The sequence below is a fragment of the Astatotilapia calliptera genome, chromosome 7 (genome assembly GCF_964374335.1).
Source record: "Astatotilapia calliptera chromosome 7, fAstCal68.1, whole genome shotgun sequence".
Classification (NCBI taxonomy): domain Eukaryota; kingdom Metazoa; phylum Chordata; class Actinopteri; order Cichliformes; family Cichlidae; genus Astatotilapia; species Astatotilapia calliptera.
The window spans coordinates 35,379,807-35,395,089 of NC_137428.1; the positions used below are offsets into that span (position 1 = coordinate 35,379,807).

Genomic DNA, 15,283 nt, shown 5'->3' on the forward strand with positions numbered 1-15,283 from the left:
CTTGAGGTATGAGTAAAGGAGCCAGAGAAAACAGAAAACCTCAATGGCTTCATTGAGAAATGGCAAACGCATCACATGCTGTGTCCTGTGTGAAAGCGTCATTAACTCCAAAGAACTGAGATTAGTGCAGCTTCTACAATCTTCAGAGTAAATGCAGAGCCATTTACCATGCAAGTGTTTCATCTGTGTAAATTGTTCCATTTGTGACAGTAGCTGCAAGTTAAACTGCAGCCAGAGACCTCAAACTGATTGGCACGCAGTTTTCACCCACCGCTCTGCAGAAGAAGCCGCAGCCCGGACAGCACTGGTGCTTCACCATGCCGTTGCGATGGTCCTCGCACAGAACGAGTAGCTGAACGGAGTTGGAAGGACGCATCATTTCATGTTTCACTACAGCGTCCTGGCAGCGAGTCAGCTGTCCATCTACACTCTCTGTGGCCATGCACTTCCTGTCTGCCAGAATGAGAATTTCTCGACTCTTGGGGGTCTCCATGCGGCAACTGCAGAGCGGAAGCTCCTGAGCCTCCTCAACCGCCAACCCTGAAGTGTCTGAAGAAAGAAAAGAGCGTGGCCAATGAAATAAACCACATTGGTCTCACCAGGAATAGAAAACTATTTATTCAAATCAACAAAACAAGACATTTAACCCTTTATCACCCAAATATCACAGAAGCCCTTTGGAGGTTCATTGGATGTTTTTTGTAATTTTGGGTGTAAAACTTGCAAATTAAAATCGAATACTCAATTTTCACCACTCTCTCAGTTCTGTAGCATTTTGGCTTTTAAAACTTTGTGGCTCCATTGCTTTGAACGTGTGCACTATAACAGCTCCTGATTGACATGAAGGGAAGGGAAGGAAAAAAAAAAAAAAAAAAAAAAAAAGATCCAGCAACCATATTAACAACCAACTTCACAGCAGAAATAAGCATGTTTACAGCCTGCTATGAACACACTTTTGGGTGGTGTTTCTTTTTTTTTTTTTAGTAACTCATCCACCTGGATACTGAAGTTAGGCGTGTAGATGCTTCGATGGGTTTTGTGGCACAGGCAGGTGGAGCCAATCTGTGTCTGAGGCCTTACCTCTGGTAACTGGAGTGACTGAACTAGACTGAATCTCACCTTTGCTGGGTGAAGGCATGCTGAGGCTGACAGGTGGGACAATCTGCGTGTACTCCTTGTGATCATGGGGTTCGGCTGGAGTTGGAGCCTGAGGCTGAACAGCCACCTCCGGCTCTGTGAGAAAGACGAAGGATAAGAAAATACTTAAGGAAGAGCCTTGGTGAAAAATGTTCAGACAAGATATAATTATGGCATTTTTCCTTTAGTTCAAAGCAGCTGCAGAAGTGTACAAACTATGTACACTTCTGCACAGTTCAAACCCAGCGCCAGTTGGGCGCTGGGTTTGAACTGTGCCATGTTTTCAGACCAATGTGGATCTGAAGTTTTAGTCAGCTTGCAATCTGACTTTTGTCATTTTAGTCAATAAAAGCCAAAGCCACCCTGTAGAGTCTCAGACAGATTTTAGGGTTTAGCAGACGCTTAAACTCACATTTTTAGAAACCAATTTTTACCCAGAAGATCACCAGCACTGTGATTATATACATTTTTAAAGCTCATTTTATTAACTGAGCAACTATTTACACAAATATAATATACTTTTAAAATTAAATTGTCAAAAATGGCCAGAAAATACAGATTTCTGCCAAAATAAGCTAACTTAACTGTGTGCTGTAATCCTGCGTGCATGTATACTGAAAAATACTGCCCGCCACCAGATACATATGTATTTTTTGCTACCAAACAGCTGGAGACGTAGCCTAGGGTTGGATTAAGAGATATAAAATGAGGCAATATTGCCAGTAAAGCTATCTCCACCTCTCACATGGGATTTCAAGCTCCCTCTAAAAAAGGAACCTGAATCAAGGAGACAGACACAGAGCTGCTGCAACAATTGAGAGCTTTGTTTATTGTTTATTTTGTGAATGTGCAGTTCAGATCTTAAGTCTGAAGTGGAGAAATAAACTCACCAATCAAGGTGAGCAGCACACAAACAATTCACATGTTTTTGAACTAAAAGGACTGTTTCTGTCAGTCTGGCAGCAGGTAAAGAGGTGAAAAGTTTATTTAGAAAAGAATCTAAATAAAGCCAGTGTATAAACCGATACTGAATCTATTAGGTGGCTAAAATCAGTTCACTGCTGAACATTTACCCAGCAGTACATAGTTTTAGTTTCTGGGGTTAATGTCGGTTTCAGAGAATTACTTTCTGTCATCCACTTGCAACATGTTTCTCTCAAGAAATAGCATCAGTCAGCCTGAGAATATTGAGATAGGTGATTGGGTGGATGTGCATATAGAGGAACAGCGATCACCTTTGGACTTCATCCTCCTTTTTCGTTTCCTGGAGGGCCGGAGCCATGCGCTGTCTGCTTTTGTTTTCTTTTTCAATTTTTTCTTCAGACTCGACTCTGTGCTCTGATGCAGGTGAGAGTTTGGCCACAGGGATGATTTTAAACAACAGAGAGAAACAAGAAAAACCCCCAAAACAAAACATCAATTCTCTTCCATTTTTAGCTAAAAGAGGTGGTATGAGATGCAGTTGGAGAAGTGGTGGCAAGCGGTCTTACCAAGTCAGATTCAGTGCCTTCCTCCTCCAACTCTTCCTCTCCAGATTCTTCAGACTCCTGCTCGTCTTTCACCTCCACCAGGAAAAGCAAACAGAATTCATCAGTAGCATTTAACACATAAGACTTTCACTGCAATGCATTGCATTCACAGTTATTCAGAGTTCCCACAAAGAAACAACCACACAAGGTTTCAAGAGAAGGAAACAACTTTTATTCTCCAACCTGAGCGATGGATTCAGAGGGTTCCTGCGCAGCACTTTCCGGTTCTTCTGATGGCTGCTGTTGTTCCTCCTCTTCAGACTCCAGATCTTCTGACTCTTCATCCTCAGATGCATTTCCCACTTTCTCCCCATTTATGCTGGCCACCTCTTTAGCCTGCAAGACAACAAATGGAAAAAAGTGGATGTAATGTCATATCTTAACAGCAGCACCTCAGCATTTCCGAGGTCATAAATGAACCTGAACAACTTCCCATTAACCTTACCATACCAACAGTCCTGGTCTGTTTAAAAAAAAAAAAAAACTAGGAAAAGTTGTCGGAGACGTTGATTGAAATATGTTCTGTTCTCAAAAATGCAATAGCACATCTAATATATAGAGCTGGGGTCATATATGACGATTTTTAATTGTCTATGTCTCAGTGGACAATGATTGGAATAATTTATTCCACATGTGGCAATTTTTTCAACATTCAAGTGCAGAAAGTGCATGAGAAGCATAAGACTGAAACACTGAATGTATGAGATGTGCCTCGAGAGGCTAAATGAATACGTGTTACGCTTTCTTTTAATTTTGCAAATTTTTGAAAAGATGAGAAGCTCAGACCTCTGGACTCTTGGCAGTCTGTTGTAGTTCCTTAAACATTTCCAGCACAGTTCTCTGCTTTAGCACTTTGGTTTTCTTCTTGGGAACCAAGCTGTACATTCCCATTCGCCTCTTCTTCTTACGGGATGACAGCGCTCCTGAGTAAGAGCCTAGAGCACAAGAGAACACCACATTTACAGCAGAGTGTTACCGCAGACAAACATTACACTCTGCTCCAATTTTTAGTGCATTAGCTTTTGTGATGTGTCGCTGGAGTCAGTCTAACCTAGCTGGAGCTTGGCTTGGACAGGAGCAGGAGAAGCCGAAGGAGCTGCCCGTTCTGCAGGAGCTGGAGGTGGCTGTGGTGGAGGAACAGGTGCTGGTGAAGCTGATGATGCAGTTTGTGCTGAAGATGGCGTATCTGGTGGACTCTGAGGTAGGTGGTTCTGAGAGGGTGACTGCGGTGAGGATTTCTGCAGGTCGGGTGCAACATGAGACTCCATTTTGGCACTCTTTGCTTCCCTTAATTCCCTGTTAAGAAGCTGCAGAGTGGCAAAAGCATTTAGGATCAATGTGTTACAAAAGGTTTCCTCATGGTTAGTTCTTGTTTTATTTTCTTGTTTTTAAAACCAATTTCCATTCAAATGGATTTGTTCCAGCTCCAGGACCCCCCCACCCCCACTCTATTCATGGACTCCTTTAGAGCAGCTTAGCATGATTCAAGTACAAAATAATCCATATTTATCGTATACTAAGCCCTGGTTCAGCTGATCAGCTCATCCTCTGTCTCCTAACTTTAAACCTGTGCTCACAGTCAGAGCTGTGGCTCTGAGATGTCAACATAAGTGAAATCTGCACGCACTGACATCATAAAGAGCCAAGAACAGAAAAAACTCCCTCAAACTTGAGTTTGTAGAAGTAAACCAATTGAGCTACAAAGAGTGACTTCATTATCTGAAACTTTGGATATGCTTAATATAAGCATATGATTGTAACAGTATATTTATGGCAGAATAAGGAAAGTAAACAAGGCCCAATTTTATTTTATTTTTTAAATAAAACCTAAATATACACACACTAAGTAAAATAAAGCCAACATTTTTAGTGTTGTAATGTCCACATAGTGAGCTACGGTTTTACAACCATTCAATTAAATATTTCCAAGTAAGAAGACTCAAATACACGAAGGCTCCATCATTGCCTGGGGCTTCATTTCAGCCAGTGGTGTTGGGAGAGTACCATCAGATTTTGAACCACCATTCATTACCATCTGCAAAGCTTCTAACTGGCAACAGCTTCATTTTTTCAGCATGAAAATACAGACTGCAATAGAACGCTATCAGCCATGGACTGGCCTCCCCAACGCCTGAACCTCAACATTACTGAAGCAGTGTGGGATCAATGCGACAGGAAATAACAAAAAGGCTGCCGACATCAAGAAAGGAACTTTGAATGGCCCTTAAGAAGCCTAGAGAGTTATTCCTTACTAGAAGGTTTTCTAAGAGAGGCCAACGTGTGTTGAAAAAGGAAGGTGGTCATTTAACTGTTTTTGCCTTATATTCATTTTATATTTGCGCATGTTTCTATTCATCACTGAACCTCCCTTTCATTTTCCTGAAAACATAAAGCAATGAGTAGTTGCTCGAACTTTTGCACAAACACATTTCCTTATATACTGCTAGCTAGTTAATCTGTATCTATAACTGAGTATCTAAAGTGTGTAAACAAATATAGTGGAGTAAATGCTGCGCCCACTCTCTAGACTCCCCTCTGCAGGCTGCAGCTATTCCTGCTAGAGAGCCAGGATGGCTAATTCCAGCCTGCAGCTATTTTATTAAGAAATATCCTAAGTTTTATTCAAAGATGCAGAAGATAATGTGCACAGATTTTATTTGAACTTCCTTATGCAGTAATGCTGTCGCTGTGTAAAACAAGCCAGTAGTGGAAGGGAGCAGCTAAAAACAATTCTTTCTCTGTCAATCTCTTGCTCTTTTAAAATAAATAAATAAAGATTTAATTTATTCTTTTATCCTTTACCAAGTGAGTGGCAGACAGGAAATGACAAGTAGTAAATAGCTTAGGGCTGACTTGAGCCTGGGCTTCTGCAGTAGGCTTCCAGCTTATGGGTCACTTGCTAAACCAGGTAAACTTCATGAAAATACTGACTGTAAGAAATATAAAGTGGTTTTACATGTCCGAGCACAATATCAGTGTCACAAATCCAAGAGTTAGTGAAGCCTGTGAAGCCTTTAGCTGTCAGCCATCTTGGCTTTTTGAAACTGAAACTAGGGGCTGGATCTGACTGTGAAACTGATGGTCACAGCACGCCCAGTAGCCAAAGAGCACACCCTGGATAATCCTCTTTTATTTCAATAATGACTGCAATTTAATCAAATTAGGGTGTTTTAAACAGCCTGAAACTACTGACTGAAGCCTTAAATTCTTCAAGGTTTTTACTGAGGTCACAGGACAAGGAACTGAGGCTGTATAAAACTAGTCACCAGATGCTGGCCAAGAATGCAGGCTTAACTTTTACTGCACTTTTACCATTGATCCCTGTGTTTGCTATAATTTGCTCTTGTTAAAATCTTGTTCAGTCGTATCGTTTATCATCTGCCTTCATATTAGATTAGAGAAGCCGCCTGTTGAGCAGCTGGCTCGATGAACCTCAGAGTGAAGAACTTGTGTGCCCCATGTCTGCTTCTGCTAATCAAACCAAAAGGTCTGAGAATTAAGCCTGCTTCCTGCTGCAGACAAGTAATACAAATCTATCTATATTTCAGGAAATGTTTAAGAGGTTTACGTTTTTACATATCTAACAAGTTTTGCCTGATAAAAAAAATAAATAAATAAAAAATAAAGTGTTGAGGAACAATTTCCTTGTTTTTTTCTGTTTTATAAGATATGCCTCAACATGTTTGCCCAAAAGTAAGTAGACATTAAAAGTTCAGGTGCCAGAACCACAACCAATTTAAGTGCTAAAAGTCGTTATCAAACTGGATGAAAAATAAAAAAAATTCAATTTAATACTTATGCACTAGACCCCTATTCTCCAGGATACCACTGCTATATGTTTTTACATGATAGAAAAATGTCATATCCAGATATCAATGACACAGCATGCAAAACGAGATTAAACCATGCATCAGACAGCCTCTGATGAGGATGAAAATAAGAGCTACTTAGACAACGTCCAGCTAAGTAAAATGCTTTGAAAAATATGCAAGAAACCCGTTTTAAACCAAATATTGCAGACAGCCAATGACACCCCTCAGCCTCCTAGAAGATACACCTATGGTATCAATTTAAAACTCCTACATTGCTTCGTTCTTGAGTCATGTCATTCATAAACTTGGGTCTCCATGATGCCTGCCTCACTGGGCAGCAGGGTGATGACACCAATCAGCCTTTAAGGGTTGAGGGGTTTAAAAACAAACAAAAAAAAACCTACTATAGTGTATTTTCCAGGCTCTGGTCTCATCAGGTAGGATTTAAAAATAAAATTTGATCAGATTGCTTTCTTTTATTTTGGGGGGGGGGGGGGGGGGGGGGGGTAAATTTCCAATTAAAAGTTTCACTTTTCACCAAGGGGACCCATTACATTTGTTGTAGTTTGCACTAATGCTGCAGGTAATTATTCTTATTGAGAAATGTGCACCCACATGAGGTGTTTCAATGGTGGCAAGTTCTTCCTTCCACCCATCTTCGTTTTAATGACAATCTTTTCAAAAGCAAAGTTCCACAAAGGTCCCAATCTCTTCCATTTCCACTCTGCTCCTTATTAAATGTTCCTGTCAGCACCTTTGTAAACAGTTCTTAGGAGGTAGGAACTTTTAGTGACATTTCAGGTAACAAAGGCAAGATAAGATCCTTTTGTGAAAAGAGCCACAGGTCTAAAAAGGAAGCAGTCATGCTCGAGTACACAATTATATAATTCTGTTTCGACAGCTTGCAGCTTTGAGTTTGGGGAAGCCGTTTTTCTGGTTCATCAGGACAAAATACACATTCGCAAAGCCAGATCTATAAAGAAATTGTTCTTTATGATTTGCCTAGTCAAATGAAGGCAAAAACCACAAGAAACAAGAAAAGACAATTGGGCTGGCCTACATAGTCACTGACCTCAAGGTCATCCAACACCCTTGGGATGAAATGAATAACACACCATTACTCAGAGGAAATGTGGTTGTGGTCAAATTGCTTCTAATACCTGCCTTTATAGTCGCAGATTAACCCTGTAAGCTCTAACATCAGGGTTAGGGTTGATGTGTTGCAGCATGCATGAACTACTACTTTAACACAGCTTTGTAACCATTCACACTCAAGTGTGAGGCACCCAAATGCTAAGGTGTGGATACTCAGAAATGACCACACTTCAGCACTGGAACAGAAATGGAAAAAGTTCAAACAGGAAACAAAATGTATGAGGAGGATGTTTTCTGCAGAACATCTCATCTTTTCCTACGTTCTTAGCATCTCCCTCTTTGCCAGCTGGGAATCTGAGAACTCCTGTGTTGATGTATGATAGAGCTGCTGATATAAAGCATAATGCAAGCCTCTAGCAGTTTAATAGTACCCTAACTATGAAACTGCTATTGAAATTGCATACAGGGCAATATAAGCTGTATTACTATAAGAGTTGCTGCAGGGATAAACCTGTTGTATATTGTAAGGGCATTTCTGACTTACAGATTTTTCCAATTTGGCCTTCAACTATTTTTATTCCTTAAGGTGTTGAAAAAAAACAAATCTAAAGCAAACATGATAATCCCTTGCTCTTGGTCATGGTTCACCTTTTGTGCAGGGCTGACAGCAGGTCTGGACATGGTCTTGCGCGCTCTGTGTACGGTGACTGGCGCTGGAACCGGGGAAGGAGATAAACTGGGGCCATTTTTAGTGTCTGGTGTCCCCTGCCCCGGCTTTGTCCCTGTACTGGGGGCAGTCCTTAGTGCACCTGAACTCTGTGCACTCCCAGATGCCGAGGCAGGGAGGGTTTTGGCTGCATGCCCCCCTGTCGGTGAGCCCGAGGGCAACCAGTTAGTCCTGTGAGGGGAAACTCCCAAACCTGGTGCCACTGCAGCGCTGCCTTCCTGCTCCGGCTGCTGCTGCTTAGTGAGAATGAATCCATTGCTTCCAGTAACAGAACCATGCGGTGGCTCCGTGTCAGACGTGCCATTTTCATTTAACAACAGTACAGTCTTGTTATTTCCTGTTGTCAGGTCCTTGTGGCTTGTGTCGTCGCGCTCGGTGCCGTTCAGCATCACCTCTGCTGCAGGGGAAAAGGCCAGTCTGTCTGCTACCTCTTTGTCCCCATCTTCGCATTCAAACAAGACAAATTAAATCACAATGTAAACCCATCATTTACACAAATAAAATACGTTCAAGCATATTTAGACAAATACCTGACTTCTCTTCTCCATTGCTTCCTGGATCTAGTCCCTCTTTCTTTGTGGATCCACCTTTATCCACGCAGCTCTTGGCTAGACCAGCGGGCTGATTTAAAGAAAAACAAAAAACAAAAAAAGTACATGTGAGGGAAACTGTTAAATTAAGCTTTATTAAATACATTTTTTGTGGATAACATTATCAAGTGGCTGCTTAGTTTGTAATGTGTCTAAAAATAGGCCCCCCAGGTGTTCCTAAAGCCTAAGACTATCTGAAAAGTGAGTGTAAAGACATATTTCTTGATAGAAATACCCCAAAAAGTCTGGTTTTAGCTTCTCAAAGCCACATTTGTGATCCAGGCCTAAGCAGGCATATCTCTGAATTAAACCATCATCCTTCGATGCACCTAATCCTGTGTAAAATCCCTTTTTATTTGTGCTTTTCAGTAATGTATCAGTGTCAGGAATACTGTAGAGCCAGCCAAGAGATTGGGGGCCACCACTATGCACTCTCATTGTCTCCGGCTTCTCTCCTTATATGCTACAACTAACCAGTGGAGCAACAGACGCCTGCCACAGCTTCAAAAGAAAACCAAATCACCCATCGACCGTCTTTACATCTCAGAGATAACAGCAGGAAACATAAAGACTCTTCCTCCGGAGCAGACCTTCATCTTCATGCTCACTCTGGAAAAACAGGCCCAAAGGAAACAGGAGGCCTTGAAGGAAAAATCATCGTGACTTCACTCTCATGCTTACTATTAAGGTCTACTTTGTTGCAAAGCCTTCTCTTTCAGCTCAAATATCAACATTTAGTCAATCTAGGCCAGTTCAACCTTGAGGAATTACACAGAACCAGCGCAGAAAATAAAGGTTTACACTTTCCCTAACCTCTTAAGACTCATTTAGGGCATATTTAGGGACAGACACGTGCTGATCAGTGGTGAGAGGTCATATCTGATGAGAAGTAAGTCAGGTACTGAAGCCAATTGCCCCAGGAAAGCAGAGGACTCATTTTCTTCTCACATTAAGCCAATCAAATATAGTCTGAGTGGTCTGCCATGCATCCTTTCTCCCTGTTTGCTTCCCAAGTGTCCACCATCCAGATAAAAGGCAAAGCCTATCCAAAAAAAAAAAAAATACACTTTGCATAAAATATCAGTTAACCTTTATGAAGGAAAGCAGAGGACACATTTTCTTCTCACACAAAGCCAATCAAAAGACCTGAGAGAGAATAAGGCCACTATAAGCTAATGGATTCAGTCAGTTACTCTAAAGCCTCTCCTCAATGGCTCAGACAGTCAGACTGTGTGAGTCCTGATCTGCTTACAACCGAGACTCCAACTAAATAAACCGTCAGGAAACACGTCCCTGTTCATGCTCCTGAGCCAAACATGAACCTAATCAATTAGCAACAAGTCCAGGCCAAGGACTGGTCTGTGAGGGTTTGTCCCCAAAGAACATCTAGTCTGGGACAACCCTCTTTGGTGTATGATCAACATGGGGGAATCTAGTGAACACTTGTGAGCGTCAAGAGAAGAAGAATCTTTTAGTTCCCCTCCCTTCCCCCCCCCAATGGTTTGAAGAAAGCCAGTTACACAAAAAACACACAAGCCTCAGCCCTCCCCCTAGTGGTGAAAAGTGGAACATACACAGTGGAGACAGGAGAAGGGGGAGGGAGGGAAGCAGAGAAGGCTGTCTGCAGATCGCCGCCATTTCGCAACCAGATTGTTTACTGACACAGCGCAGCCATTGCAGCAGTTTTCCACTAGATGGGGACTGAAGGGGTCTGGAAACTCATAGATGGGAATATGGAGGCTGCTGAAAGAAGCTCCAAAGCTGAAACCAAGGCTGTGAGAGCTAATCAGAGCCTAAGCTGCAACTATGAGTGCACAAAGAAGGCCCCAGTGGTTGAGTTACTAGTGATATTACACTATAAATATTAGAAAGAAGCTCATAGCACTATAAAGGATCAGCCTTTCCTGTCCATACAACTTAATGTGAACCTCTTATGTGACAAGGCAGGTGCTGATGTGACCTATCTTTAGATCTGCTGAAAGAGACCTGAAAACAAGTCAGAGAGAGCTACCAAACCACAAACACATTACACAGGCAGCTATCAGGCTGCCGGGGCTGGCACTAAGTACCGAGTACCTAAGTACCCAGATGAGATAAAACAATAATGAACCCTGATCCCTCAAGAATGAAGAACCAATTTGCAAAACCTGTTCTCTGCTATGATCTGCTTACATAAAAGTACCCCCGCCCCCATTACATGCTAATAAAAAAATCCTAAAAAATGCCCAATCGTACAGATCACCCTGACATTTAACTTGCTACCACTTCACAGTAACAGCCTGACACTGTGCTAAAGAAATCTGACAAAGCTCTTTTTCCAGGTGGTTTAGGGATTGAAGCTGCAGACTGTAATTGCAAAAAAACCCTCAGTTTGAATAGTCTGGGTGGTCTGTCATGCAGCCTCTCTTCTAGCTCATTTCCTGTCGTTTCCCAGCTGTCCACTGTCTAGATAAAAAGGCAAAGATAGCCTTAAAAAAAATAAAAATAATAATTGACTTGGCATAAAATTTCAGCTAACCTTTATGAATATGTCAATAATTAACCCGCCATGGGACACATTGTGCAAATGAACCAATGACCCCGAGTCAGAATCCAGCAGCTGGTAAACATAGCTCACATCACACCCCAATGTACTTCCTCTAAATTAATAAACAGCATCTGCAGTATATATCTGAACATACTGTAGCCTAGACAAGGGCCACAGTGACCTCATTACTACATACTGACCACTGAGAGAGTAGAGAAGAGAAGGGATTAAAGATAAAGGTATAACCAAAAAAAGGTGGCTGTACCTCACTTTAGAAAAATCAGGTAAATTTCAAGATCTTCAGGAGGTCACGCTTATCTTCCCATATTGAGATTGACATTTGTCATGAAGTGATTGCTCTAATTCAAAGGGAGCCGTCTCCAGTCACAGGATCCATCCATGCCATAATCACATCTCTCTGCTACCACACACACAAAAAACGCACAAACAAATCCTCTCTCCTTTAAGATCTAGTTTTCGATTTCAGGAATCCAGAGAAATCTGACAGATTAGAATTACTGACAGATGAGCAGCTCGAGGAGCACGTCTTAAATTAAAAAAACAAAACAAAACCAAAAGAAAGAAAGAAAGAAAAAACAAAAAGAGAAACCTTCTCAAAGAGAAGACAGCAAGAGCTGAAACTAATTGGTAGTAACTTGGTCTAAAAGGAACTGGGAAGAAAGACTATGCATCTCCTCAGACCACTAAAAGCCAACTAAGGGTGAAGAATACAAAGCTAACATGTCGTTTCTCTTGTGCCTCCAGGAAGCATCATACCTGCTTTCTTCTCATGGCCTCCATTGAGGAGAAGAAGGCGGCAGAGAAGGAGTGAGTGAGGGAGAGTGTGTGTTTGAGAGAGAGAGAGAATGAGGGAGGACAGAGAGGGAGAGCGCGAGGATCTGTCGAACAGATTGTTCCTCCTTTCCTTTTCTTTCCCCGCATGCACATTCACCTCGCCGGTCATGTGACCTGGTGGCTCCCTCTGTCGGTCCTCTCTGTCAGAGGGTCTCCACAGAGCATGCTCAGTCATTTCCAACTGTAACACCACTCCATTCTCCCCCCCAAACTGGAAGACCCCCACTGCCAACGAAGACCCAAATCACCACCCAAAGGCTGCATACCCAACAAGAATAAGAGGAAAAAGCCTGAACAACCAGCACGTACAGACGATTTTATATTCCTGTATTCATGCCAAATTCACTTATTCTATTTATACATATTTTGTAATTCCTTTCATCGTTTCATATAAAAATAATAAATCTTCTCGTCAGTAAAGGATTTTTAAGCTCCAAAAAGCCTCGACAGTATGCAGGCACTGCCGTTTCAGGTGGAGCAATGGAGAGAAGGAAGGAGGAGGTACAAGAAATGAGGCCCAAAACCAAACTGCTTTTCTTCATAGACAGCAGGCCACTTTTTGAACCTCTCAACAGGAGTATCTTTTGTCTCCACTCAGCTCAAGGCCAACAAACACCACTAAACATGGCCTGCCAGGCTCATGAAACAGATATTAAGTTATAGGCTGAGCAGCCATTAAAGAAGCCTGGAAACACTTAGAAAGGAAAGCACAAAAGGACCTGAAGATATCAGCCTACGAGATCAATCAAACTTAGCATAACATGTCAGTACAAAGGTTTTCCATCGTTGTTTTTGTTGTCTTTGTCGTACTTTGTTTTAATGTGATCAATGAATTGAATCATCTATCCAATAAAAAAAATGACATCAAGAGGAAGTATATCAACGAACCCTGACATTTTATTTTAGCATTTCTGCCAACAATTAACTCACAATTAATAAAAAAATCAAAAACATAAAAACAGGTTAGTTCATTGGGAGACTTCCTGGACAGGTAGGAATGCAGATGTAGAAATGCTACAGCTTATACTGTTTCACAGCTAAACAATAACAAGCTAATCCTGACATGTGAGCTATGCAACATGCCCAAGACAATGACAATGGAAGCAGGTTGGGAGGCATACCTTTCTGACATCTTGGGTGTCTAAAACATGAAAATACTCAAGTTATTATGAATAAAAAGGAGAAAACAAGCAGTTCTAACAGAAAGCATTATACTTTATATTTCATGAATGTTCATTTTAATTCTGGCTTCTAAATTATGACAGCCAAATAATCAGGACATAATTATTACTCTCTCTGTATTAATTTTCTCTACAAAGCTCTCCTTTTCCTGCTCCAAATCAAGCACTCCCATTTCCATTATATAAGTGCATTTGTGCCCCTCCTAAAAAGCTCAGTGAGTCCCTGATGATAATAAAAAATAAAAATATTTTTTAAGAAGTACTCTTTCACAAGGAGCTATTCAGCTATTCTTCAAAGATCGCTCACCAGCCAAAACATGCTCTCAAATAACATCGGCTTAATGATCCATTTATGCTCGCCACAATGGCTTTGTGCGCTGATCAGGTGACGTCATCACACAGCCACATCCATTTGTACTCGTGAAATTACTCGGCACTGCTGCAGTAATCTCTCTCCACGATTTCTGTCCTCCCATGTTCGTTGTGTCATGTATGCTTGCAGAGGTGGACATGCTCACACAGCCATGCCTGAAACATGTCCATTTTGAAAATAACTGCACCTGCTATAATTTAACTTAAATGTGCAACCAGCTGAAACAACACTAAAGGACGACTTACACCAGCGGATGTGACGTCGCTTTTGTCATTTGAAACCACTCACAATGGTGAGAATGACAAGCATAAGGTCTCAAGACCAGTTGGTGATCCCTTACAACCACTGGTGGCTCAGGAAAAATGTGTGTTCCCCGATTGGTCGCAAGTGTTTGCTGTCTGCAACCAAGTTAAATTGATTGCAAAAAGGTTGCTGCATCAAAACCTTCCTTGTGATTTTCTTTGAAGATACTGCCTGTAGTTTGCATGGACAATGACAGCAGAAGTAGGCCTGGGAGACACCCATTTTTGTCATATCTTGTAGAGATTAGCATTTGAAGCAAAAATTCAATTTGTTATTCAGTGGGACCAGACAACCTCACTTGCCAACAGCTCTCCCTGATGAACACGTGTGTAGGCCAGCAAAACAAACACTCCACCACACTCCACACTCCAAAAACTACAAATAATAAAACCCAAGGCATCAATGTGGACTAAAATAAAAATAAAAAAAAATAAAAAAAAGCTTCATATCTCAATCTGACTGAGCATTGATGGAACAAACTTGATTCATACAGACCCAACACAGAGGATGTGCTGCCAAAGTTCTGATGATAACACACAGCTACACACCCTCAGATGCTCCACGTCCATTTCCCAAAGTGTCTAAGCTTTTCTAGGAGTATAAAGGGACCCCTAAAAAAATATTAGAGGGGTAATCTAATTGTTGGCTCCTAGAAACCCTTAAAAAGCTATCCAGGATAAATCTATTATTATCTATTATTAGAAAAATGTGTTTTTGAAAAGACCCCATAGTTACTAAACCCTAGTAACCCTAAAAAGAGACTGCTAAGCCCAAATCATTTACATTGAGCAAATGTTAACTAGGGATGGGTACCGGTTCTGACATAAACGGTAGTGACCAGACCGAAAAGCAGTGCACATTTTGGTGCTTTTCCCCCCTGAGATGTCATACGCTTTGGATTTTAGCCGATCATTTTACCTTTCCAAGGATAGTAGGCGGGCCCAGGTACGTATGTTCTTTTAGAGCAGAGCTACAGATTAAAAATGCCCAAGGCGAAGAGGTAAAAAGTCTGGCTGTACTGAAACACCTCGAATCTGATGAAACTCCTGGCAACGCATAGTGTTTTTTTGAAAGCCGAAAAATGCACCGTATTTGATAGCTTGCTGCGAGACCTCACACTGAGCACATCTACTGCAGATGTGGTGCCTGTTATC

The 15,283-nt window shown here is 41.5% G+C and overlaps 1 protein-coding gene across 2 annotated transcripts in view; it reads right to left on the reverse strand.

Annotated features, from left to right (window-relative positions):
• ehmt1b (euchromatic histone-lysine N-methyltransferase 1b) overlaps positions 1–15,283 on the reverse strand; it is a 41,833-nt gene that overhangs the window by 9,100 nt on the left and 17,450 nt on the right. The window contains exons 1-10 of one of the 2 annotated variants that reach the window (XM_080304475.1): positions 12,195–12,487; positions 8,831–8,921; positions 8,222–8,742; positions 3,718–3,973; positions 3,453–3,601; positions 2,850–3,002; positions 2,628–2,699; positions 2,373–2,475; positions 1,120–1,233; positions 272–549 (exon numbers count right to left, since the gene is read on the reverse strand). In XM_080304475.1, the coding sequence (XP_080160601.1) occupies positions 272–549; positions 1,120–1,233; positions 2,373–2,475; positions 2,628–2,699; positions 2,850–3,002; positions 3,453–3,601; positions 3,718–3,973; positions 8,222–8,742; positions 8,831–8,921; positions 12,195–12,365 (1,908 nt within the window). In that variant the 5' untranslated portion in view covers positions 12,366–12,487. Of the gene's footprint in view, positions 1–271; positions 550–1,119; positions 1,234–2,372; positions 2,476–2,627; positions 2,700–2,849; positions 3,003–3,452; positions 3,602–3,717; positions 3,974–8,221; positions 8,743–8,830; positions 8,922–12,194; positions 12,488–15,283 lie in introns of those variants that run through there. The other variant, XM_026174419.2, reaches the window with a different exon arrangement.